The sequence below is a fragment of the Aulonocara sp. 'chitande type north' Nkhata Bay genome, linkage group LG18, assembly GCF_057382095.1.
Source record: "Aulonocara sp. 'chitande type north' Nkhata Bay isolate Kocher_YH1m ecotype deep benthic linkage group LG18, A_spYH_male_GT1.1, whole genome shotgun sequence".
Taxonomy (NCBI): domain Eukaryota; kingdom Metazoa; phylum Chordata; class Actinopteri; order Cichliformes; family Cichlidae; genus Aulonocara; species Aulonocara sp. 'chitande type north' Nkhata Bay.
Window position 1 is genome coordinate 33079796 of NC_141361.1, and position 27789 is coordinate 33107584.

The window sequence follows — 27789 nt, forward strand, 5'->3', positions numbered from 1 at the left end:
ATCACTGAGGAAGCACTGGAGTTTATTACTCCAGCTCCCACTACAATCCCACTGCACCACACCCCTGTTTTCATGGTTCAACCATCAACAGTCATAATAATTATCAGCCAAGTTCTCAGCCATGGTGCACACTGTCCAATCACCTCATGTACAGCACATACTCAACTACAACTAGGGATGGGTATCGTTTAGGTTTTATCCAATACCGGTGCCAAACCGGTACTTTTGAAACGGTGCCGGTGCTCAAACGGTGCTTAAAGAATGGAGAACACAAAATTGGCCCAAAAACCTCTCGTGTTCAGCTGTTTTTTTGTAAAAAGATAACAATGTTAGCCTTTTCTGCAGCTATGTGGCATATATGGTATCACTCTTGGCTGGAAGCAGTGCTTAAACAATGGAAAAACACAAACTTTGTCCAAAAACCTCTCATGTTTAACTGTTTTCCACTTTTTCTTTGGTCATTTTAGCCTTTTTGGCCAGGGTGAAGGGAGCATCTGCCATCAAACAAGAAGACAGCCGCATGTAGCTATGATGATGTTTGCTAGTTCACCTTACGTACATTAATGTAATAACGTGGTTAGCCTACTCACGCAGAGAAGAACGGCTGCTGCTGCATCATCATCTTCATCATTCCTGCTACACTGGCAGGGCTAGGGGCCAGGACTCTCCTCTTCAGGTTCTCGGGGGATGTTGCTAACTCCGGGTCCGATAACTGGCAACCCACCCACAGTAGATGTGCTCGGTGTGAGGTCTCGCAGCAAGCTATCATACGGCGCATTTCTCGGCTTTTAAAAAAAACGCTATGCGTCGCCAGGTGTTTCATCAGATTCTTGGTGTTACCTCCTTTGACAGTATCACAGTATCAGCTTAAAGCACTTGTTGCTGCTGAGTTTGCATCTTTTGCTGTGAAGTACAGCCAGACTTTGACCGCTTCGCCTTGGACATTTTGAATCTGTAGCTCTGCTCTAAAAGAACGTACGTACCTGGCCCCGCCTACTATCCTCGGAAACGTAAAATGATTGGCTAGAATCTAAAGTGTATCACAGCTCAGGAAAAAAAAAGCACCGAAATAAAGCACCGAAATGTGCGCTGCTTTTCGGTCTGGTTACTACCGTTTATGTCAGAACCGGTGCCATGATACCGGTACCCATCCCTAACTACAACACAAACACAGTTAACAATCAATTAATAATTTATTTAAAAACAAAACTTTTTTGGGTGAATCTAATGATACTTTCTTTTAAACTGAATTATTTGTGGAAAGTCCGGTCGAGTTTTCACTGACCTCTAACTTCTTGTAGTCCTGGTTGGGGGACTGCAGGAGCTTGCTCGCTTGAACTGTAGCTTCCTGAATGGTTTTTTGCACTGATGGAAAATCTTCAGCAGACTCTGAAAGAGAAGAAATGACAGTGTTTCCAGAGTGACAGAAAGCTGTGATTAAAAGAAAGACCTGCCACGTTTGTAACCTCAATTACTGTTAACATGAGAAAAAGCCTAAAATCGAGTAAACCTGCAAACTATTATCTTACTAATACAGATCCTTTTGAAATAGACAAAACCTTCACAACATTTTATAATAATCTTTACAGAGATTAAAACATATCCACAAAGTCTTGATGGATTATTATTGGAGTTAATTATAATAATAATAACAATTATTATTATTATTATTATTATTATTACACAGTAACAGCAAACAAAGTAAGTCTTCCTCAGACCCACAGATAAGGATGATGATGAAGAGGCTCCGAGACCACGTGATAAGCAACAAAGCCGTCACACCGACTGCTCAGTGTGCAGAAAACATGTGACTGTAATTTTTAGAAAGTATCATCAGTTTTTACCTTATTGGCTCCTCACAGGCACCGAATGGAAACTTCCCAAACTCCACCCCCCCCACCTCGCCACCAAGGAGCGCATCAAAATCTGCCAGAAAAAACACAAAAAAACTGAATAATCGTCCAAACAGCAAAGCAGGCAGTCTGTCACCAGAGCCCACCCAGGGCGTCCTCACAGTCAGGGAGTTCAGTAACACAACCAACCTCTGTTTATGACACACACACGTAAAACATATTGAACGCATCACCAATTGTCTACATATATTTCTAAAGGTGATGTTCACATGAAATTCTCACTAGATGTTGGTAACAACCCATCCAATCCACACATGCAGAGAAACAACTTTAAATCAAACAATATAACAAATAAACTCGATGTATTGTGAGTTTTTCTATGTACGATGGTGAAAATTCAAAATCCTGCTCCTCACATACAAGGTCTTAAATAAGGCTTTGCCAACTCCAGGCCTCGAGGGCTGGTGTCCTGCAGGTTTTAGATCTCACCCTGGGTCTACACACCTGAATCAAAGGATTAGTTCATTACCAGGCCTCTGGAGAACTTCAAGACATGTTGAGGAGGTGATTTAGCCGTTTAAATCATCTGTGTTGGATCAAGGACACATCTAAAACCTGCAGGACACCGGCCCTCGAGGCCTGGAGTTCGATGCCTGTGTCTTAAATAATCAGGCCCCATCTTATCTTAATGACCTTGTAGTACCATATCACCCTATTAGAGCACTTCGCTCTCGCTCTGCAGGCCTACTTGTTGTTCCTAGAGTATTGAAAAGTAGAATGGGAGGCAGAGCCTTCAGTTTTCAGGCCCCTCTTCTGTGGAACCAGCTTCCAGTTTGGATTCAGGAGACAGACACTATCTCTACTTTCAAGATCAGGCTTCAAACTTTCCTTTTTGCTAAAGCATATAGTTAGGGCTGGACCAGGTGACCCTGAATCCTCCCTTAGTTATGCTGCAATAGACGTAGGCTGCCGGGGGATTCCCATGATGCACTGGGTGTTTCTTCTTCACTCACTATGTGTTAACAGACCTCTCTGCACTGAATCATACCTGTTATTAACCTCTGTCTCTCTTCCACAGCAGGTCTTTATCCTGTCTTCCTTCTCTCACCCCAACCAATCACAGCAGATGGCCCCGCCCCTCCCTGAGCCTGGTTCTGCTGGAGGTTTCTTCCTGTTAAAAGGGAGTTTTTCCTTCCCACTGTCACCAAAGTGCTTGCTGATCGGGGGTCATATGATTGTTGGGTTTTTCTCTGTATCTATTATTGTACGATACTGTGCAATATAAAGCACCTTGAGGCGACTGTTGTTGTGATTTGGTGCTGTATAAATAAAATGGAATTGAACAGGTAAAAATATGGCGACATCAGGAGTTTCAGACGGTGAGAGAATGAATCTCGCTGCAAAAGTAACGATGTTTTAAACCCTGCATGTCAACGTCTCCCTGCACACCAAGCAAACATTAAATAAACTGTTTTATAGTCACTGTCTCGACTTGTTTCTGTAATTTGATGTCATCCATTTTTTTTATTTTTGTCATTTTTATAGGAACAACAGGGCAGCTTTTTCATTTCAGTCGTTTTATTTTGACTCATGATTCTTTTCTTGACGTCGTTTTTTGTTGCTGTGATCTTTTGATGTTAAAGTCTAGTGTTGACCACAGAAAGAGACTTACTGTGATTATACTGTAATCTGTGAAAATCCTCTGTGTGCAGCTGATGGTTAAAAGAAAACATTTCAGTTCATTCAGATCATTTTTATGTTGACAATAGAAAACCATCCTGAATGGTCGGTTTGAATAAGTGCAAATTTAGATCCTATATGGTTGAAAATAACTTAAACATATCGTGATTTATTTCGTGTTTTGTGATATAGCAAAAAAATATTGTGATATTACATTTTGCTCATATCACCCAGCGCTACCATAGATGTCCGTACATGACATCTAACAATGAAGAATGACACGGGGGAAATGTATTGGACAGAAAGAAAGGTGCAAAAAGACACATTTATGAGTAATTACAGAGCAATCCTGCCACTTAGTGCAAATTAATATCAGCCGGTTCAGTCCCAACTATGGCCTCATTAGCCAGGTTTCACACAAGAAGCGTCTCATGATGGGTAAAACCAACAAGCTCTCTCAAGACCTTTGCACACTTAAGACTGATGGCATCGGCTACAGAAGAATTTCTAAGGTTCCAGTGAGCACTGTTGGGGCCATAAACCTGGCGTTGCCCCTGCAGGGTTTTTATTTATTTACGATAAACCAGCCACGACCAAGCGCTCCCCACACGATTTCAGACAGACGAGTGAAAAGACTTATCAGAAGAACGACCTGGAACCAGCAGGTACAATCGTTCCACAGGAAACAACAACATGACCTGCATCACACACACGCCTCCTAAAAGCCACTGGCAGGGTTTCTGGATGTCAGCCACTTGCTGACATGTATTTAAAATTTTTTTATAATTTCTTAATAATAATATTACATTTTTTTTATTTGTGTATTAATACCATAACATGTACTGCCTACCTGGAGGCTGCTGTGGCCATGAATACTGCTGCCAGTCTTGGAGCACGTAGGTGAAGCGAATGGCGATGTTGACTGGAGGCAGAGGGAACAGGGAACAACCCTGATGACAACAGGAAGACATCAGCTCATGTTTATGGTAACAAGCTGCAGCATTAATCTCTCTGTACAGGCGTGGATTACACCTCGTCATTGTCGGCTGTTTCTGGGAACATACTGAACACATTTAACCCTCATGTGTGGATGATGACAACATCAATCAGGATTTTTATTCTTCTTTAGGAATGAATATAAGATTTTTGAACTTCATTTTTTAAATGTCCACTTAGGTGGACAACATCGGTTTTGACTTATGAAGGGTATGGAGACATCAGTGTGTAGTGTTTCTGTGCAAGTTTACCATCAACACCAACACAAATACAAGAAAACAGCCTTTGAATAGCTGCAGACCACTGTGCATGAAAGGGTTAAATCATTAAAACCTTTATTCTGAAAGAGCTCGTCCTCCATCACAGCAGGAAAGCTACAGAAGTCAGGCTACATTCAAATATGTTGATGAACTATTCATTTAGTCTGATACCATGTTTACATGTCACAGCCTGCAACCGTCGCATTTTACCTGCAGCAAACAGGGGTGAGTCTAAAGGGGGGGGCATGGGGTGGATGAGACCATGTTAATTTAAAGGCTTTTTAACATTTTTCAGATTGATAGTGAAATAATATAAAAAATAAAAGCCAATCTAAATGTAAAACTCTTCTTCCAGTAGAATAACAATAATAATAATAAATTGTATTTATAAAGCGCCCTTCAAGACACCAAAGGACACTGTACAATAGATAAAAACACATAACAGAACACTGACACAATGAAGAGCAATAAAAACAAAAGTAAGAGATAAAATGAACAAACAGTGGATTCACAGTGAACATGCAGATTTGAACAGATGAGTTTTGAGTTGAGATTTGAACTGGGGGAGAACCAGTGTTTCTTATATGTGGGGGCAGAGAGCTCCACAGCCTGGGAGCAGAGCAGGTGAAAGCTCTGCTTCCCATGGTGCTGAGGCGGAAGGGAAGCACAGAAAGCTGGATAGAAGAAGAAGATCGAAGTGAGCGGGCAGAACAGGTAGTGCTGAACAGGTCAGAAAGGTAAGGAGGAGCGAGGTTATGAATGGCCTTGAAGGTGAGCAGAAGTTTGTATATTATCTGGAACTCCACTGGGAGCCAGTGAAGTTCCTGAAGAACAGGTGATGTGCTGGTAGGAGGGGGTTCTGGTGATAATGCGAGCAGCAGAGTTCTGAACCAGTTGAAGCTTATGGAGGGATTTATGGGGGAGACCATGCAAAAGAGAATTGCAGTAGTCAATACAGGAGGTAACGAGACTGTGGACAAGAATGGACGAAGACTGGGTGGAGAGAGAAGGACGTAATCTGTTAACGCTGCATACCCCACCTCTGGCGCCGGTGCCCACCTCTCAACTTTAAATCCATGTAGACATTGAGGGTTCTCGGGAGGGGCCGTGCTAACACCTGCTGCTCTCTGGCAGCAGCACCATGCTCTCCCATGTTTTAAATGCACCTTAGAACAACACGCAGCAACACTACACATGAGCGAGAGGAGGGAGGTTTGGGGTCTTCACACACCCCCGTTCTCTGCTGGCCATCGGGGCCTCTTCCTGGGCAAAGGGGGCCCTCGGGCCTGCGGCTCGGTTCACTCTGGCACAGCTGGCTGCCGGCAGAGCCGGTGGGCACGCCACTGCAGCCCCCTCTGGCTTCTGCTCCGTGGCTACTGGGGTGACCCCTCGTCTGGGGCTCTCCTCAGCTCTTCCCAGGAGGGTGGCACGGATGCCCCTCCGGTGGTCCTCCTTGGGCTCTCACACTCTGGGGCCTCTGGATGTCTGGAGCCTGGATCTCCTCCATGCCTGCTTCATGCCCTGGAGAATGGGCTATGGCTCTCTACATCCTCTTGCAGACCGTTACATGGGGAAACCTTTTGAATACAAGCGCGCTGATCCACACAGGTGTGCACACGGGTGTTCACTGTTCATAGACATAAACTACACCTTTATTGGTGCTATTTCCAAGCACATTGTGCGCTGTCTGTCCTGCGTGCTGCACAACAACATTCAATATTTAGTATTTACTGCTGTTTACACTTAGCTAGATTAATGCGATGGTGTTGTGTTTAGTATGTTGCTTTGTTTTTTTTGCTTGTTTTCTTTTCTTTTTCTCTCAACAGGTGATCCAGGAGATTTTTTTCTCTTCTTTCTCTTTTTAAGTGCCCTCTCTCACTGTCCCTCTCCCCTTCTGTTTTTCTTTTCCTTCCTCTTTCTTTCTCCCTTTCCTATCCCTCAGTCATGTCTGTCCCGTCTGTAACAACTGAAAATAAAATAAAATAAATAATAACAACAACAAAGGTCGATCAAATGGACCAATACGGCAATGCCACGATGATCCATTTGGCAAAGTAAATCCATCGGGTCTCCTTGTTGGTCTTCAGACAACAATTCTGACGGCTAAAGAACCAAATGGGACAGGCAAAAAAAAAAATGCTGCATAGATGGAAACAGGCAGAATAGGTGAAATTATTGATGTGAGATTTATAGGAAAGTGAACTGTCTAGGATGACACCAAAGCTCTTAACCTGAGGAGAAGGGAAAACTGTGGCGTTATCGATAGTGAGAGAGAAATGGTTCGCCTTCAAAGGGTGAACCATCACTCCTTCAGTTGCACACTTAAAACTCAAACATGAACACACATCACACCGTCAGGAGGCACTAATGTGCTCACAAAACCTTCCACGCAGTGCGATGACCGTAACTTACCAGCCACTGTTGGCCAGAGAGATGGAGATGGAGCTTAGAAGCAGGTTGCATTTCGACTCACTGATGACGGCCTCACAGTTCGTTCCAGGGCTGATGACCACAAACTCTCGTATGCCAAACCTACCAAGACATACAGCATCACAGCAGACATTTATCCACATAGGATGGAAGAAACATTTGCTTCATTCTGTATGCTGTTAGATCCCTTGGTAACAATAAAGACCATCACTAATCAATGGGATATTATTTTACTATTACACTCTGAAGAAAAATAAAATATTCAGAAATTGTCTGAATTACCTCTTTGTAGACGCATCTATGATTCTCTGCTTATATTTACGAAGTCTTTCTGGCAACTCAAAGCCAGAAACACTTGCACTTTCTGGACTTGCTCTCTTAAATGAAAGACACACTTAAACTATATGTTCATGTTGCACTTTATGCTATGCACTGTATCTAGCTCACATATCCATTTAACCTGTGGGATTATAATATTATTTTATGCCATGTTAGACCCCTAATTAAAGATTGTGAATTATTATGTAGTTTTAGTTTGCATTATTCTCCTGAATTAGACGAAGCTGATAACTATTGCATTTGTTAAACTGATTTGCATTACATTAGACTGCTGATTTATTGTGAATGAATGATATTGTTTTATGATGCATTATACTGCTGAGTTATAAGAAATAGTGTTCGCAGAAAGTCATCGCCTTATTTGTCTGATTAGAAGAGAACAGAACATACTGGAGAGGTTTTCTGCCCCATCTCAGCAGGAGCAGATAAACAGGGAGCCAAGGTCGTAGCTTAGGCGCCGTGTGAGGGAAAGAATGTGAATGTTTAGGCTTTATGATTAGGTGGGGGCCACTAGAGGCTATAAGAGTTTGATCAATGCTCCACCATTTTGAGATCTGATGCTGTCTGCGTACGGTGTCCATCTCCCACGCGTGTGATCATTAAAATCATCGTTTGACTCAACCCGGCTGGACCAGTGTTGTTATTTTGGTTTTTCCTCTTGTATCCATCCCCAATATTTGAATCCGTAACAAACCTAACATGCACATCTTTGCACTGTGGAGGAAACCTGCGCAGGCACAGTTACAGGATGCATCTCCACACAGATTTGATCCGGGACCTTCTCGCTGTGAGGCGTGCAGATAAATGACTCCACTCCACTTTGAGTGAAGCAGTTTTTTAGCATAAAAAGTAAAGACTAAACTTACCATCTGACCAGGCAGTGGGCTCGTGGAGGGAAATCATTGTTCATACAGAGAAGATCCTGCATTGCCAACGGTATAGCATCTGCCAATAGAAGAACTGTGTCAAAAACATTGTTCATTTTAAACACCATCTGAGGTGCATATGATTATTAAAGTGGGACATCTACCAAAATAACTGTACTGGGTTGACTTTCACAGATGCTCATTTCTGTTGCGGCCACAAGGTGGCAGTAATTTACTGTCCTGTACATCACTGGTGTCTCTAGTGATGTACAGGACAGACCCAGCTGACTTACAGGCCAATCTCCAACCTTCCTTTCATATCAAACATCCTTGAAAGAGTAGTTGTCAAACAGCTAACAGATCATCTGCAGAGGCTTATTTGAAGAGTTTCAGTCAGGTTTCAGAGCTCATCACAGCACAGAAACAGCTTTAGTGAAGGTTACAAATGATCTTCTTATGGCCTCTGACAGTGGACTCATCTCTGTGCTTGTCCTGCTAGACCTCAGTGCAGCGTTCAATTTCAAAGATGGAGCCTTGCTACCCTCCTCAGTGGACGCCCACTGCCATTCACAACCAAATAAGCAAGTATCCAGGTAACATTTCTGCTTTGCCTGCTTTTATTTGTACAAAGAAAAAAGGTGTTTATTCCTTTTTTTAAGCGGATACATCCAAACCTCGTGCTTTTTCCAAGGTTTACTTCATCAGTGTTTCAACAGTGGTGTGGGAGCAGGCTGTGGTACAAGCCAGAGTCAAAGCATGAAAACCAGAGGATGGAGGCCCACAGCTGTGCCCTGGGATGATGTTAATAATAATAAATATTTCTGCAAACCTGCAGGATAATAAAAACTAAAGCTACATAATAAAGGGTGTGGAGTCTGGATGTCAGCTTGTCATCGTTCTGATAACAAAATTCTGAAAACGTGACGGTCCTTCCACCACAGCCTGCATGTGCACTGAGCAGGACTGTCCAACACTGTCGACATCATTCACAACAAACAGTCAATGAAAAGCTGATGTTGATAATAGTGCAGACAAAGTGACTCTACCTTCCTCGAGGTTGTCCTTCCCATCATCCTCTTCACACTCTTGTTTCAGAAAGTAGTGGCTTATGTAGAACTTGAAGTCAGCAAAATTAATTTCCTGCGACTTCTCCGCCCAGGTTCCACTGGTGTATTCCCCCTGTGTTCAGATAATGCAGCATCATACGATGAAGGTGAGATACTTCCTTTCTGCATACTTCACACGCATGTAAAGATTTGATGAGTAAAAAATACCTTCTCTGGAGAAACCTTCCGTGCAGTGTTCCCTGTCAGCTTCCAATCATTAAGCACTTCCTCCACTCTGGACACAAAACTTCAGGCAGATGAACAGATTAGCCCAGCATACATGCACAGTGTCTGGTTCATGCTAAATAACCACTGAAACTAATCTTCAGAAATGAATTTCCCTCCAAGCACACTGTGCTTTAAATATTACATCTACAGTAAGCAATGAATATGACTGAATGCAAATGTTAACTGTGATTCGTTAAAGAGGCTGCAGCCATTTGAACTGCCTCTGCACACACGAGCTGCACCAACCAATGGATCAACATATTAGGACATGACAACGCAGTACAAACAACCATTTTAATGAATCAATATCACTTTATTCAAGCTAAAATCGATTTTAATTGGAATATCGATTATGGAAACCCACTCCTAGTTCAAACTTCTGGCTCAAGCCCTAACAAGCAGGTGAGTTCCTTATTGACAAATGTGTCTAATTACAGGTCAGTTCTTGGAAAATGCATTTTATTTAACGCACATTTTGTAATAATACATTTTAGTTGGCTATAGTTTGTTTGGTAATCAATATCCAGAAGATTATTTAAAAATGGCTCACACATATGGCACCAGTCTTCCTATTCATCTACACCGGAAGCACATCTATATCTGTGCAGTGTTATAGTTTTAGTGATGCTGGTGTGCGATATCAGAGTGGTGGTAAATGTATATGCACAGATACACAGCCTCACTCTTTAGCTTGACTATTTGAGGTTAGGTTCGCTGTAATATACAATCATGTTGTTATGTTTAGGCCTGAAGAAATAAATGCAGGTTCGTGTCTCCCGAGGGCGAGCTGTGCGGAACACGTAAAGCTGTGGACTAATCCTAGTTTTCAGAGTAATGACCAGCTGGCTTACCGCTCCCACTCGGACGCAGTGGTGAAGTCGGTGATCTCGAAAACCTCCGACTCGGGCTGCAAAACACAAACGTAAACGTAAAATCAGCTGTCGTATTGTTACAGCGCGCTTAACAACCACACTGACATGTTACAAAACAAACTCACATCGCTATCAGCAGCCATGTTGTTGCCTTTGGCTGCCTGATCGGTTCCGGAAACTAGGATGTTTTTCTACGCATGTGCGAAAAGGTGGTCGCTTCCTCTATAGTTCTTTCACAATAAAAGAAAACAAACAAATTCTAAATTCAGTTAAATTTTATTTGTGTAGCGCCAAATCACAACAACAGTCGTTGTGCAAAACTCATTCAGGCATTTAATGACAGGTTTCAAGATGTGAAGAATATCCAAAAGGAACTGGAGATGTTTGCTACGCCGTTTAATGTGCAACCATCTGTGCCAGACACTTTCCAAGTGGAAATAATTGGGCTGCAAAACAACTACGAGCTCAAAGCTAAGTATAACAGCCTCTCTCTGCTGGACTTTCACAAACTGTACTTTCATGCTGAGGCTTTTCCCATCCTGGCGAGACATGCCCTGAAATGTGCATCTCTGTTTGGGACAACGTACCACTTTGAACAGGTCTTTTCAAAACTGACTCTTGCAAAGAGGCGCTTCCACTCAAGACTAACTGAATCAAACTTGAAAAAGCAGCTTCGAGTGGCATCATCATCATCACTGCCAGCTGACATCAGACACCTCGCCAAAAAGAAACAGTTCCAGCCATCTCATTAGGTGAGTCTGATGAGCAGAAATGCAGCAGTAACACAGCAGCAGCCCAAGCAGAGAAGCCTCCTCCAGCTTGTCCGGGGAACGCCAACCCATTCTCAGACCAGCCAAGAGATGTTAATATAAGCAATTAGCAGGGTGTGTCAAAGAGTGAACAGAACATCGCCGAGTCAGCTGATAGCTCCATAAAACGTGTTTCCTACAGCAGCAAACAGGCTTCAAGAAGTGACAGTAAGGAGAGGTGTCAAGATCTGTGGGCCAGTCGGCCTCTTGTGTAAAGGACACAGTGATGCTGAAGTCATAGAGGCTGTGGTCAGGTCAGTCAGCCCAGGTTTCAGTATTCCTGACATGCCTGAGATAAAAGGACCTCACTCCCCGTTAGTTAAAGGAAATATTGAAAGCTCATCAAAAAACTGCTGACTTAACTCTTTGTGCTTGCATTTGCTCTCAGGAAGGCATCAGTGCAGCACTGTACCAGTGACAGTGAGGAAAGGTTATGGCTCAAGAACTGCTCCAAAATCGAATTACCACCTCATTCCTGCAAAGCAGGCAGTTTATGAAAGATTTTGAGAATATATCAGTGATTCTTGAGATAAGGGACAAAACATGTCCAAAGTTTCTGTCAACACCATCAGATTTTTTAAAAAGTACAAAAAAATCAGGAATTATTGTGGGTAACTTACACTGTGAGGACCCCTTTACCACTTCCTGTTTGATACACATGCCATGAGGTCACTGCTCTGGTGAGTTTTTTTAATTTTTATTTCATTTATTGCATACCTTTCTGATAAAAAAAAACTCTGTGTCACACCCATAGTGCATCAACACCACAGTAGAGGCCATAAGCAACTGATGAAAAACAAGATGGCGTCTGTCAGAAAAACGTGCTATGAGAGAAAGTAGGGTATTTTGTCAGCACCATCAGGATTTTTGCCTGACGGTGTTGACCCTTTTTCTAATGATTTTGGCAAATGTCACAAAAGTGTCCTATTCACTAATTATATTAAGTTATTTTTATTACTATTTCAGTCATATTACTTCCTGTGTATTTTACTGATATTTCTGCTTTACAGATGTGTCGAATATTATGGAATTTGCCTGATCTTGAATCTCATAGTTAATGTATACTTTATTAATCCTGTAGGAAAATGCTTAGTCCTCTGCATTTAACCCATTTACTCAGTGAAGCAGTGGGCAGCTACCAATCCATGACCCGGGGAGCAGTGTGTAGAGACGGTACCTTGCTCAAGGGTATCTCAGGATAGCCGCTGTTCAGTGGATTTGAACCCCCAACGATCATGGGGCAAACACTCTATCTACTGAGCTATCTCTGCCCCGAGAGCTGGTCTTTTAAGTGATGATGTATGAACCCTGCTTTCGGGTCCAAACTACTGTGTTTATTAAGGCTGTTGTGTTTTAACATGTTTTTATTCTTTTTTATCTTGTTCTATTTAATCTGAACAAGCCCCTAAAAACAGTCAGTGATCACTGTCAGCCTAACCATCGGGAACCCTCACGTTAACTTTTATCAAGTGGAAAAAAGTTTCACTGTGTTTATGTTACGCTAACATAGCTGTGTCGCTAGCAATCATGTAGCACATCATTATATACCAGCTAGTCCAACATCAGTAACCCTACAAACGCCACTGCTGTTTAGTTTTGTCTTCATTTATGTTGGAAGTGATAACAGAGCTGGTGTTAAGGTGGAAACCGGCGAGCTAACTTCTAACTCTGTTAAATTTCATATATTCTGTTTTCATGGATGCCTGGATGTTACACCTGGTAAAACAGCCACACTGATCATTTTATTAAAGATGAAAGAATTTAGACAGTTTGTAACTCTCAGTGATGCCGCAGAGTTCCTTTGACTTTGGGATCTGCAGCGGAGTTTGGACCTGGAAACGGCTAATGACATCAGACTTAAAGACCGGATAGCATTTCTGTTGCTTAATACATATTTGTGTTGTGAATATTCATCCTTAATATGTGTAAATGCATATGCTTCAGAAAAATTATAGCAATTACAAAATGGTACATTTCAGGCTAGAATAGCAAAGGGGAAGCTGTCAGTAGAGGAACAAAAGAGAAGGAACAGGGAGGATCAAAAAATAAGTAGAGAAAAAATTAACAGCCAGCCTGAGTTTCTCATAAAGGGAAAGATGGACAAAAAGAGTGAAAGAGGGAAAAATAAAGAACATCAGTGATCTGAAAGGAAGAGAAAAAAGGCAGAAGAGAAGGTTTTGGAAACTAGCACAGAGAGTCAAAAGTAGAGAAAGTCCAGCAGGGTCTAAACACACAACCACAGAGTACTTTAGGAATCAAGGAGCAGTAGGCAGCTACTTGCTGGTGAACTATTAAGATGTAGAACTTGACATGTGCAAAAACAGAATTGTTATGATGTGTCTTGTGATATTACAAAGGTTGTTAAGGTTTAATGGTCATTTTGAAAGAAATAATATCTTGCTTTCTACTCGTGTGTCACCACTTGTCAACTCCATAATATGGATTTTTTGTTTATTTTTCTGTTTTGAAGAACCATATATTTTCCTCCCTCATGATCTTCCAATAAAAATACGTAATTTTCTAAATAAATATGTAATTTTCATGCTGCTAAATATGATTGTTTCTTATGGAGATTAAATACAAGCTTCTGAAAATATGTATGACTGTAACTCTAATAATCCATCCATCCATTCATTCGCTTCCACTTATCCTTCTCAGGGTCGCGGGGAGCGCTGGAGCCTATCCCAGCTGTCATAGAGAGAGAGATGTTTCTCACCACATATCCAAACCGACATCATGACCAGCAGCTTTACAGCTGTGGCTCCAGCAAACATCAGCTGATACTAGAAAGTAATATTAAATAAATTCTAACAACAGCTGATCAAGCTTAAACGTGCTGCTGTTTTTTAGCGCGACAACCGCTGGCTTCCTCTTTCTGGCGCAAAGTGGGCGATAAACTAACGAGAGAGACGATCAGCTGATCATTGATCAGTTTCATGATTGAAGTAGAAACAGGAGAGGGAGGGTGAGAGAATGAGAGAAGAAGAGACAGCTGACAGTGTAAAGACACAGAATAACTCCAGCTTTGTGTCTTTTTCCATTGTAGCTGAAGTCCGGGACAAACTGTGCTCCTTTTCACCTCAATACGAAACGAGTAATATTTTCTCTGAATGCGGGACAATTCCGTTTTTTAGGGGACGGTTGGCAACTCTACTAACTAACCTTATGAATAAAATGAAGTTCACCATCAGTAACATCATAGCACCACCCAGCTGTAGAAACTCCATCATGCTGGCTAGTACGCAGTACGAGTTATTGTAACTGACTGTAAAAAGTCAGCACAACGAAAATAAACTCCACCTAAACTTGGTTTATATCTGACCCAGATAGACTGCAGGTCATAACTTCTTACCTGAAGTTCAGTTCACCTGACACTCGGACCGGCGGCCGCCTCGGGCCTCTGCTCCTCCTGCCTCACCTTTCCCTCATCCACCTGGCCTCTTGTGGCAGCTCCGCCATAGCCACCACCAAACAACTGTGAAAACGTAAAGTGGGCAGCATCTGACTGCATTTCAATGGAAGACTGCAAAGCTGAGTGCAGACTTGTTTTTATTTTCTGCTATTTTCCATTGTTTCAAACTTGTCCAGGCCTTAGACCTCAGGTGTGTTCTCCCAAGTAGTACTTAATGCATAAAAATACTATTTTCATGAAAACACTGAATAAAATGTTGCTTTGTTGAAAAAGAATATGTACATTTGAAAAATAACATAAAATCAAGTTATACAAAGTGTCTTTGAATGGCAGAGATGTGTGCACATACCACAGAGCCATGGCTCACTGTCTGAGTGTCTAAATGAGTTTCACAGGCCTGAACGCTCGCTTGAAGTCGTTAATAATTCTTAACTTGTTGGATCTGCTGCTCACCACAAAGAAGCACAAGCATGAAATTTGGACTTTTAACCGTGTTTTTATAAGTTTTACAGCTTTTCCTAGTGATAAAAACCTCCTTTATTGCCATTCATGCTACACAAAGACATCAAGCAAATAACAATTAAATGACAGAAAAGTTTGTTTTTCACTTTTTACTACAGAAATCTCTGTTTTATATGACTACTGACAGGGGATTTTTAAAAATCACCCCGCAGTTCTTCAGCTGAGACACCTGAGTTAGAAAACACAAACACTGCAGTTGTGTTTACTCGTGAGGACGGTCACAGAGCGCTCGCACAGGAGACATTCATGGACTCGCGCTCTGTCACCGTCTGCTTTCTTTCTTTATACAACAGGAATTAATACATTCGTTCAGTGACATGAGCATGTGCATGTGTGCGTGTGTGTGTGTGTGTGTGTGCGTGTGTGTGTGCGTGTGTGTGTGTGTGCGATGTCAGAACTGCTTGTTCAACTTCTTACTATCGCTGTGGAAAGATTCAGATACGAATATCAGAACACGTTTCATAAAGAACAATCAGTTCTGAGCAATGAAGAGATCATCATGCAGCATTCTATCACGAATAAACTTATATCATTAAAAGCTTATACTGACTAAACAAATACAATTTTCTATTGACATTCCCTCCTGTTGTCAGTATAACCTTTATACGGTTAATTTATGCGGTTAATCAATTTTCTGTTGACAACTACAGTTTAAAAAACGAAAGGAAAAACTGTGCAGTTTGGGCAATGAGCTGTCAGGGCTTTTTTCTGTAATCTTACACGTTTATTTCTTACGATTTAAGTACAAAGAGCCGTGCCGACAGATTTCTGTCTTTGTCACATCAGCTTTTTCTTTATCATGTAGAAAAACAGTTAAATATGTCATCTTTACACTGACAGAAAGGAGAATTTCACTGGTCCAGCATACAGGGAGTGCAGAATTATTAGGCAAATGAGTATTTTGTCCACATCATCCTCTTCATGCATGTTGTCTTACTCCAAGCTGTATAGGCTCGAAAGCCTACTACCAATTAAGCATATTAGGTGATCTGCATCTCTGTAATGAGAAGGGGTGTGGTCTAATGACATCAACACCCTATATCAGGTGTGCATAATTATTAGGCAACATCCTTTCCTTTGGCAAAATGGGTCAAAAGAAGGACTTGACAGGCTCAGAAAAGTCAAAAATAGTGAGATATCTTGCAGAGGGATGCAGCAGTCTCAAAATTGCAAAGCTTCTGAAGCGTGATCATCGAACAATCAAGCGTTTCATTCAAAATAGTCAACAGGGTCGCAAGAAGCGTGTGGAAAAACCAAGGCGCAAAATAACTGCCCATGAACTGAGAAAAGTCAAGCGTGCAGCTGCCAAGATGCCACTTGCCACCAGTTTGGCCATATTTCAGAGCTGCAACATCACTGGAGTGCCCAAAAGCACAAGGTGTGCAATACTCAGAGACATGGCCAAGGTAAGAAAGGCTGAAAGACGACCACCACTGAACAAGACACACAAGCTGAAACGTCAAGACTGGGCCAAGAAATATCTCAAGACTGGTTTTTCTAAGGTTTTATGGACTGATGAAATGAGAGTGAGTCTTGATGGGCCAGATGGATGGGCCCGTGGCTGGATTGGTAAAGGGCAGAGAGCTCCAGTCCCACTCAGACGCCAGCAAGGTGGAGGTGGAGTACTGGTTTGGGCTGGTATCATCAAAGATGAGCTTGTGGGGCCTTTTCGGGTTGAGGATGGAGTCAAGCTCAACTCCCAGTCCTACTGCCAGTTTCTGGAAGACACCTTCTTCAAGCAGTGGTACAGGAAGAAGTCTGCATCCTTCAAGAAAAACATGATTTTCATGCAGGACAATGCTCCATCACACGCGTCCAAGTACTCCACAGCGTGGCTGGCAAGAAAGGGTATAAAAGAAGAAAAACTAATGACATGGCCACCTTGTTCACCTGATCTGAACCCCATTGAGAACCTGTGGTCCATCATCAAATGTGAGATTTACAAGGAGGGAAAACAGTACACCTCTCTGAACAGTGTCTGGGAGGCTGTGGTTGCTGCTGCACGCAATGTTGATGGTGAACAGATCAAAACACTGACAGAATCCATGGATGGCAGGCTTTTGAGCGTCCTTGCAAAGAAAGGTGGCTATATTGGTCGCTGATTTGTTTTTGTTTTGTTTTTGAATGTCAGAAATGTATATTTGTGAATGTGGAGATGTTATATTGGTTTCACTGGTAAAAAGAATTCATTGAAATGGGTATATATTTGTTTTTTGTTAAGTTGCCTAATAATTCTGCACAGTAATAGTCACCTGCACACACAGATATCCCCCTAAAATAGCTAAAACTAAAAACAAACTAAAAACTACTTCCAAAAACATTCAGCTTTGATATTAATGAGTTTTTTGGGTTCATTGAGAACATGGTTGTTGTTCAATAATAAAATTATTCCTCAAAAATACAACTTGCCTAATAATTCTGCACTCCCTGTACAGTGAGCCACAGCCGCCCTATTTTGAAACTTCTTACATTTTCTCGTTACTTTTGGTTCAACAAATTTACAGGGAGTTATTGTTTCTGTCACTCTGAGCCTTCATTTAAAATAATCACCAGGGGACGTCACATAAAAAGAGATGACGTGTGCCATAGTAAAGGGTCCAAGTGGGCCGCTGTGTGGTTTTGATTTTTTGGCACAGCTCTGGAACGACTGCAGGTGTCCATAAGTTGTGGCCGCGGTACTTCAGCATCTAATGAGCCCTACAGAAGACGATCAAGCATAAAGGGAGTAACATGTCGTGGCAGGTAATTTCAAATGCAACGTTTCTATCAGCTGTGGAGATCAGGGAAATTATTTCACTGCTATGGTTCATGGTCATCATCATTACCATTGCAGTAATGACATTAATAACATAATCTACAGCATTGATATTGTATTCAGATGTTTAAACATATTGGTAGCCAATTAGCCTTTATTACAGGTGCAGTTATAACCACGTTAAACTGTTGAGTTAAATCTATAATCTTAAATGCTTTTGAATGCTTGTTATAATCTTAAATGTGTATGTGCTGATTCTGTTGCATTATAAAAGAAAGGCCTAACTCTGAGTACACTCTGTGTTAAAGTAGACAGGAAGCACAGGCTTTTGCAGAGCGTGCTTGTCAAAGTGAAAGTGACTTTGAGGAGCTGTGTGGATGCTAAGATAAGATAAGATAAGATAACCTTTATTAGTCCCACACGTGGGAAATTTGAATTGCTATTTGAATAACCAGGTTATTCATTATTCATTATTGTCTTTTATTCATTTATATCTTTTGATTAGGTTATTATGCACATGAGAATTGGCCTCTCTTCTCATAAGACAAAGTTCGTGTGAGGTCGAGCCACACACACACACACACACACACACACACACACACACACACCTGCACACACTGTAGGTAGGCTTATGTTCTAGGTGAGAGTTCAGATATATTTTCTTGCAACGGCATTTTTGTGCGTGCAGAATTGCTAGTTTGTTGCAGAGCATGGCCCGAGGTTTTGGAGAAGCGAGAGTCAGAAGATGGACCTGGCATGGAGACGAGGCGATGTTCTTTTCAAACTGTGTTAAAAGTCATTGTGGTTTTGATTTGACGTATGCATGTATTGTATCTGATGACGCATGAGGGGGCGTTAACCCTGATGAATCAAAAGCAATCTGAAGTGTCTTTTTGGGCGGAGATCTACAGCTGATGTTTTGCAGTGTACATCTCACCACGCTGCGTGTGGTCATTAAAATCAATTGTTTGACCAAGCTCTTCTGGACCATGGTTGTTTTTACTCTCCTCCTAAATATTGAACCCTTAACACAGCTCAACAAACATCAGCAAACACACAAACTGTTTTTGTGCAGTTTGTTTCACAGTGTGTTGCAGCTAAAAGCTGCTGTATTTCACAGAGACAGAAACGAGTTTGAGATAACTTCACTCAGAGATGGAGAAAGAATACAGGACAGGAAGAGGAGAGCTTATATTTAAAGGTATGGACTGCTCAGGACTGCTTGATGCAAATTTAAAGCTTGCATGGATTTCCTCATGTTCTCATATTGTGAAACACGCTGCAAAGCAAACCAACTGTGTTATTTAAAGAGCACATGAAAATCCTCTGCAGGTTAGTGCAGGATAATCAGGTTAGTTTACAGTAAAGAACTGCGTGTGACTGATGCACAATGGCTGTGGTGCTCGTGGTCTGTTACATCAAGTGTAACAGAGATGGATATGAATTTCAGCTGGTGATGCTTAAATATAGAAAAAAAAGACTGTGTAAACAGCGTCCTGTCAGTGTAGAGGGTGGAAATCAGCCAGGACAGTTCATGAAATACCTGCTTGCATCTTGTTGATTTGTGTAAAGAGCCACTACAGCTGATTTTAGGGTTCCCCCACTCTAAGATGGAAACCCCTGCTGAGCAAAATGAACAAAGGCTGCTCTCAGTTTTGCCAGAAAACATCTCAATGATCCCCGAGACTTTTGGGAAAATACTCTGTGGCCTGTTGAACTATCTCTGCTGCTCGTCTGCAGAAGTGACGAGTATCTCAGCCTTCCACACAGTGAGCCTTGTCTCTTCCTTCAGATTGTATCATGGACTTAAGATCTGTGGTTTGATCTCTCCTGGTTTATTTCTCAATGATCTCACTTGCTACAGTGACTACAATAAAAACATCCCGTTTGTGGAACAGCACATATGTGTCTGATCACTCTGCACTGCACGCTCAATACAAATCCCACCGCCAGTAAGGACCTCAGTCACAAAGAGAAAACCTCAACACATGCACAATACATGAATCCCAGCTGTCATAATGTGCACCAAAAAGGGATTAATACTGTTTTTTCTGCCCTTGCAGCGCTTTCTGTCATCTAGAGCCAGTTAATGTTTCCAGACCAGCCCTAAAGAAGTGAAAATGAATCCACTGTGTGTGCACACATGTCATTGTTTTTAAGCCCCACAGATACAATCATAGTTTAACTGTACAATGCAATGTAGTCCAAATAATCCAGCACATATACAGCAGTGTTAGGGTTCAAATATCAAGGAGGGATACAGGAGGTAATCCAAAAAAATAACAACACTGATCCGGCCGGGTGAAGTCAAATGATGATTTTAATGACACGCGTGGAGAGACGACCGCTGTACGCAGACAGCATCGATCTCTAACTAACAATGCACGAGCAGATGTTTTATACCATTAGGGCTTAAATTTAATGACGCCCCTTCAACGTCAAACAGATACAATAGATACGTAGGTTTCACAACCAAAAAAGTTTCATTAACGATTTTAAAAAAAGTTCAAAAGAGCATCTTATTCGCCTCCGCGCCAGGTGTCTTCCGGTGGCTGTCTCCCCTCGCTTCTCCAAAACCTTGAACCATGCTCTGCAACAAACTAGCAATTCTGCACGCACAAAAATGCAGTGACCAGCAAATATTTGAACTCCTTGAACTCTTTCAAAATGCTATATTTTAGGTTTTACCTTTGGTAGAATCACACTTTTACTTTTCTGTGTTCGTGTATTTGAAGTGAAATTAAAGCTAATTATGGTTCAATGGCAAGAAAGTGAAAGTGGAAAGTGCTAAAAATAGAGAATTATCCTTTTAAGTGAATCTAAATATTTTCCTTCCTCTGTCTAAAAAAAAGATTCATCTCCTCTCTCTGTTTATACCAACTCTACTGTCTGACTGGCTTTTGGAGACTCAGATTTGAAGCCAAACAGAAAAATCAATTTTGTTTTCACTGAATGTTTTCTAACAGTAAATATTTTTCTAACATTTGTTTCCAGTTTCTGTCTTTTCATGTGTTGTCCCTTAATCTGAACTGGAACCAAATGAAGCAGAGTGTAATCACCTACGAGCCATCCCGTCACAGTGAGTGGAAGCTACAGTATCATATACTGGCTCTTTGTGATTTACAATGTGAGCTATTCATGGTGGCCTAAAACAAACTGTGTGCATGCTCCTGTTGTTAAAGGGAATCCTCCTGCAAAGCCACAAGTCAGCGTCACCTCTGTTTCCTGGGCCCTATTTCAGGAAGCCGGTTTAGTGCAAACTCTGAGTAAGTATACCCTGAGTTAACGGAAACTCTGGGTTTTCGGTTTCACAAAGCGAGTTTAGATTAATTCTGAGTGAGTTACTATGACGACACACTCCGTGAAGCTAACCTGCCCCCTAGCAGGTTTACTTCAACTAACCCTGACGTTCTCCGCCTCTTTGTCAGAAACCTGACTGTAGGAAGTGTCAGACATGGCGTGCTCCTTCCTTGAAGAGCCAGTAGATGTTGAAGCACAAATTCTCCGCAGAGCTCTCCGCCGGGAGAGAGTGATTAGAGCGCGTTCGGACATTTTATCATTTCCTGATGATTTCCTGTGCGAACGTTACCGTTTTTCAGCACAATCTATAATTTATTTGAATAACATCCTCAGGCCTAATATTGCTCATGTGACACATCGCGGACATTCTCTCAGTTCTGTACATATTATTTGTATTGCACTTCGGTTTTTTGCAAACGGGAGCTTTCTGTATAATATTGGTGACGCTGAGCACGTTTCCAAGGCTACCGTCTGTCGGGCAGTCAGGAATGTTACAGTTGCACTGAAACGTCTCCTGTACTCGTTTGTGGTGTTCCCCGGTCATAGACCCACAAGATTTATCAAAGAGGGATGCCACAAAATTGCAGGTAGCAGGATGAACGAAACTTAATTCATGATGTGGTGACACTTGAACTACTACTTAAATTTTACATTTATTCCCACGGTTCCCAGGCGTGATTGGCTGTACAGATGGCACTCACATTCCAATCATTGCTCCTTCAGTAAATGAAGGAGACTATGTGAACAGGAAGTCTTTCCACAGCATTAATGTACAGGTACATAGTTCCCTGTAGCATTTCAAACTAACAAATTATTTCATTATAGTAATGGATGCTAATTTGTGTTCTCTGCACTGTGAAGATCATATGTGATGCTGCCAACATTATCACAAATGTGGAAGCCAAGTGGCCAGGCTCTGTGAGTGGTGGTGGTGGAGGACCCCCACCTGTTTTTCAGGCCTCCGCTTTTTTTTTTTTTTCTGTTGGCTATAACGGGTCACATTTGAGCATACAGAGTAAGCAAATATGTACTTGTAATGTGCTCAGATAATTTCAATAAGTGCTTACAGAAAGAAAATTAATGTAGCCTCTAACTGCAATTGATTTACATGGGACAAACAGACCAAGCACTATGGCTCATAATACAATTACACCTCACCTGTTTGGACTATATTTTTATATTTCATCTTTACTTGCTGCCAGGAACGTTTGGGGCCTGTTGGGTTGCACCTGCGCTCACATCACATCACAAAATCAAATGTATGAAATAAAAAATAAAATAAAATATAATGAAATATAATAAGATAACGTGTTAAATGGGTGGAAATCCCTAGATCAATGTTTAAATTAACACTCATGCATTGACTCTGTCGGCTTTGTTTTACCGTGCATGCTCCCTTTCTTTTGCAGCTGAGGCTGTGTTACTTTTTTCCCACAAAATTTGCATGTTATCAGCATATGCTGCCATCAGAATTTCGGCCTGAAGCGCTGTAAAATACATTGACCGCGCCTTCTTTCCCTCCGTCTCCATGGTGACTCGCTTAATCTGTGCTCCACTAATCAGGGCTTTATGTATCCTCGTGCGCGCGCTTAACTTGGGGTTAAAGCAACTCCGCGTTGATTGAACTAATTGTTATCAGCCTTTCTGAAACCGAATATTCCGAGTTGGACAGTTCGGGGTTACTCAACCCTGAGTATCGTTTTTCACTCTGAGTTTTCTAAACCGGCTTCCTGAAATAGGGCCCTGCTTGTCCAAAGTGAACCGTGATGAAAAGATCAATTCATACAGAAGTGAAGCAGGAGTATCAGTCATGGACGCACGAGTTTGTTTGTTTTGTGGAACCACAAGGGAGCCTGGAGTGACTGGAGCTCCACTGGATCATCACCAGTAGGAAGAAAAAAAAACCCACCACGTGGAACTTTTTTGTAGAATCATTGCAAATTTTCCAGCACACAGTGGATGTGATCTGGGAATGCAGTTTCTTGCAACGTGTACTCAGATATTTATGCAATACTTATGTAAGAATGCTGTTTGTTGACTTCAGCTCAGCATTCAGTACAGGCATTCCCTCCAAGCTGATCACCAAACTTGTGGATTTTGGACTCAGCAACTCCAGGCGACCATGGTTCAGGGGATTGGGAAGCTCATCTATAACTGGAAGGTTGCCGGTTTGATCCCCCTGGTCGTTGTGTCCTTAGACAAGACGCTATATAAATGTAATCCATTATTATTATTATTATTATTATTATTATTATCTGTACCTGGATCATGGACTTTCTGACCAACAGACCCTGGCATGTAAGGTCAGGCTATAACTGCTCTACCACCATCACACTCAACACTGGCACTCCACAGGGCTGTGTGCTGAGCCCGTTCCTCTATGACTGCAGACCTCGGTCCGGATCCAACTCCATCATCCAGTCTGCAGATGACACCGCGGTGACTGTCTCATCAGAGACAATGATGAGTCTGCTACAGGGAAGAGTAAAGCACCTAGCTGTGTGGTGCTGACAATAACCTGCTCCTGAATACCAGCAAAACCAAAGAGCTCATTGTGGACTTCAGGAGGGAGAACAGAGACCCCCCATGTCCCCATCTACATAAATGGCACAGCTGTTGAATGGGTCTCCAGCTTCAAGTTCTTGGGGACCCACATCTCTGAGAATCTGTCCTGGTCAACTGACACCTCCAGCCTGGTCAAGAAGGCCCATCAGCGCCTTTTTTTCCTTGAGGACACTGAAGAAGAACCACCTGTCTACTGACATACTGGTTAACTTCTACCACTATGTGATAGAGAGCATCCTGACCAACTGTGTCACACTCTGGTATGGGAACTGTTGCTGGCCACAAGGCACTGCAGCGGGTTGGGCAGTTTTCACCACAGGGACTCCACTTCCTGCCATTGAGGATGTCCACAAGAAGAGATGTCTATGCCGAGCACGCATCATTCTCAGGGACTCCTCTCATCCTGCCAATAAACTCTTCCAGCTCCTCCCCCCCAGAAGGTGCTACAGGAGCCTTCAGACTAAAACCAGCAGGTTTAGGAACAGCTCCTCCCCCACAGCTGTCACCCTACTGAACTCAGCCCCCGCTGAACCTTTCCATCCACACTCACTGAACCCTTCTACACTCCTCCTCCCAGTGACCATGATTTCATTCTCAACATTGTTACGTTCTAAGTCTAGGCGTGTCTTGAACGCAACACAACATTGGCCCACCACACTCCACCCAAAACAAGAACCCAAACAATAGTATCTTTTAAAATGCTAAGCAGCCATTTATTTGCTTCAGCAGTGAGCAGTGCCGAAAATAAACAAAACTCCCTAATGGTCCCTACGCTTTCCTACCCAAAATGAAAAACCAAACAAAAGACAATTCACTTACCTAACTCGCTACATGAAAAACAGGAGAAAACTTAATCAACAAAAATGGCTTCTCACGCCTACTAGGCTGCTGCAGTGAACAATATATAAATCAAATTCAAATCAAATTCAAATTTTATTTGTCACACACACACAACCATACACAGTATGACATGGGGGTGAAATGCTTGTAGCTGTACAATGCCCGACCATTAGATGACAGAAGAAAAGTTTTACAATATTTACAATTTACTACAAAAATTTACAAATTAACTTAGGAATTTACAGTAAAGAATGTGCAAATAGCAGAAGAGATTATAAAGATAAGGATTATAAATTATAGGAATTATAGAATTATAGGAAATGTGTGGTGGTGCGTGTGGTGACGTGTGTGAGAGTCCAGTCTTATAGTGACGTGTTTGGGAGAGTGGTGGAAAAAAGGTGGAAAAAATACAAGGTGGAAAAAAAAAATACTCAATTGCTACTTTACAAATCTATTTACAGCTATATACAAAACTACGATACCAACACCACAATGATCACGACGCATGACAAACTGAAACACAGGGCTTAAATACATAGAGGGAGCAATCAGGGAACGGACAACAGGAGGGAAACACAGCTGGGGAAAATCAGAACTGACGAGACAAGGAAGCGTAACCTGAACACACTGAGATAAGACAGACCTTCAAAGTAAAACAGGAAACACATAACAGTCACGCCTAACACAAAACACTGACAACATTGGATCGTAACAACATTCACCACATGCTCACATTGGTTACTGCTATAGTTTTACGACACTGACAGAGTCTCTGTTATAGTGCCTACACTGTTCACTGTTACAGTCTGTTCAGAGAGCTACGCTTCCACTGCTGTAGATATATTCATAGCACTCTGTAGATCTGTTTACCTCACACCGATACATCTGCATATATGTAGCACATCTGTATATTTGTTCACAGTACACCTGTATATCTGCCCATCTGTACAGCAATACAGAACATCTGTATGCTACACCATCTGTATATCTGTACATATGTATACAACAGTACATCTGTATATCTGCTCTCTACTGAACTTATACATAATCTGCTCTTATTGCACTTACTGATTAGATGCAAACTGTATTTTGTTACCCTGTATTTAGACATGTGTAATGACAAACGTTGAATTCTAAATGCTATCCTAAACATTTAAACAGCTACAGGAGAAGTTTTTAGAAGACCAGTAAAGAGAGCATGGAGGCAGATGGAGGATGCCAAGTCCACTGTATCTACACACTTCCTGTTTCCACCTCATCCTTCCAGTGCTTTACTACTATGGGCTCAATTGTGGTCATAAATATTTTGTACTTGTAAATCAGTTTTGTACTTGTAAATCAGGATTTGTGTGTGTAAAAAAGATTTGTGTGTGGACTTATCCAAAAAATATGTGTGAAAGTCTGCACTAAACTTTCAAGTTACAAGTACGAATTTTGACCCTATTTTTCTTCCTCTCATCTGATTGGCCAATGTCATGTCAATCACAAATTTAACTATCCAATCAGAGAACACGATTGCGTGTCCCGCGAAAAATTGGCAACACAAAAAAAGAGAAATGAAATGACTATTTAGTGTATATCAATGTGTGTGTCTCCTATATGATATATGCAAGTGACATTTTTTACTGTAACAGCGATTCATACAGGAAAATAATGACCAATGACCGCAGCCGCGTTGTACATTTTTTTCAGTTTCAATATTTTTTTCGGTTTCATGTCAAGGTGGCATTGTTCTGATCCCATACACACACAAATCCTGATTTACAAGTACAAAATATTTATGACCACAATTTGAGCCCATATACTCTCTCTACCACAGCTGCCTTTGAACTTGCCTGGGCCAGGTCTGAGTCCAGCTTTGCTACTCCTGCCAGGTCACATGACACAGGGGTGTGGTCTGATGTCAGCAGGCAGGTCAGTGGAGCCGTCTGGTGATGGATATATGGCAGTGAAGCAGGAGGAGGCCTGAGAACAGACAGCAGGCTTAACTAGCAGGACAAAGTAGCATGTAGTACTTGAAGGAGTCATCACAGCCAATCAGCTCTCAGGAAAATGGAACATCACATAAATATTTCTCTTCTTTGATTTTCATCAATGTATTTCCTTTGATAGATTTTCCGTCAACACTTCTGCTTGATTAGAAGCTCATAGGCAGTTCCTGTCACTCTACAATAAAACAATGTAAAGGCTGCGCTCTCTGCCCTCCCACTAGCTGACACAAGTAAACTGTGCTAAGATGCCCTACATGGACTAAGGTTCTTGGCCACACACATATAGATTTAGTTGGCTGTAGAAATCCATGCCATGAAGCTCCCAGCGCACATTTTTGATGCTTCTGTCTGTGGAAGAGCAGGTTTGGAGCTCTGCAGAGCCTTGGTGACTTTTACTGACTATGCACCCCTACCCATTTATTATGAACTAACAGCACAACGGTTTGTGCTTTTTTCTATAATACACATGTATGATTTAGATTTGTACTTATGTGGCAGCTATTCACTGACCTGACAAAGTTATTTTCCATAAAAACTAAAAGTGTTGAAATTCTCAGAAAATGAATGAGACGTGCATGCAATTTGACATATTTTATTGTTTTCTGTGTGTGTTTGTCTGTGTGAAGTTTTGATGTGTATGTGAAAAACACAATTTTGAAAACACAGGAAAAAGACCTCAAGACATGTTTTCCTTTACTTTCTATGAAACAAAAATTCCCACCAAGGCTTTTCAGTGTGAAATTTAGTGTATAGAAAATACCTGTGCCAGGTTGTCTCCATCTAGTGGTGAACATGGCCTCACCACTACATCAAGTGAGCTTTTCACTGTGCACAGTGACACAAAAGTCATTTAACAATTTTAAAAAAAGCAATGTTACAGATTCAGTAAGAACTGAAGTTTATCATAATCCTTCAAGTTTCACTCAGTAACAGCAGCTTTTTAATATTATTGGCTATATTTTAGA

The 27789-nt window shown here is 41.7% G+C and overlaps 1 protein-coding gene across 4 annotated transcripts in view; it reads right to left on the reverse strand.

Annotated features, from left to right (window-relative positions):
* LOC147309019 (rab3 GTPase-activating protein catalytic subunit-like) overlaps positions 1–27789 on the reverse strand; it is a 32189-nt gene that overhangs the window by 1706 nt on the left and 2694 nt on the right. Inside the window, exons 3-11 of one of the 4 annotated variants that reach the window (XR_015126072.1) lie at positions 26669–26798; positions 10610–10665; positions 9699–9777; positions 9471–9603; positions 8425–8503; positions 7202–7321; positions 4384–4483; positions 1845–1926; positions 1286–1389 (exon numbers count right to left, since the gene is read on the reverse strand). Coding sequence is in view for 3 of the 4 variants with exons in the window: in XM_086272237.1 (XP_086128363.1) it covers positions 1288–1389; positions 4384–4483; positions 7202–7321; positions 8425–8503; positions 9471–9603; positions 9699–9777; positions 10610–10665; positions 26669–26798 (799 nt within the window). In the remaining variant the exon portion in view is untranslated. Of the gene's footprint in view, positions 1–1285; positions 1390–1692; positions 1927–4383; positions 4484–7201; positions 7322–8424; positions 8504–9470; positions 9604–9698; positions 9778–10609; positions 10666–10755; positions 10863–26668; positions 26799–27789 lie in introns of those variants that run through there. The other 3 variants (XM_086272237.1, XM_086272239.1, XM_086272238.1) reach the window with 3 other exon arrangements.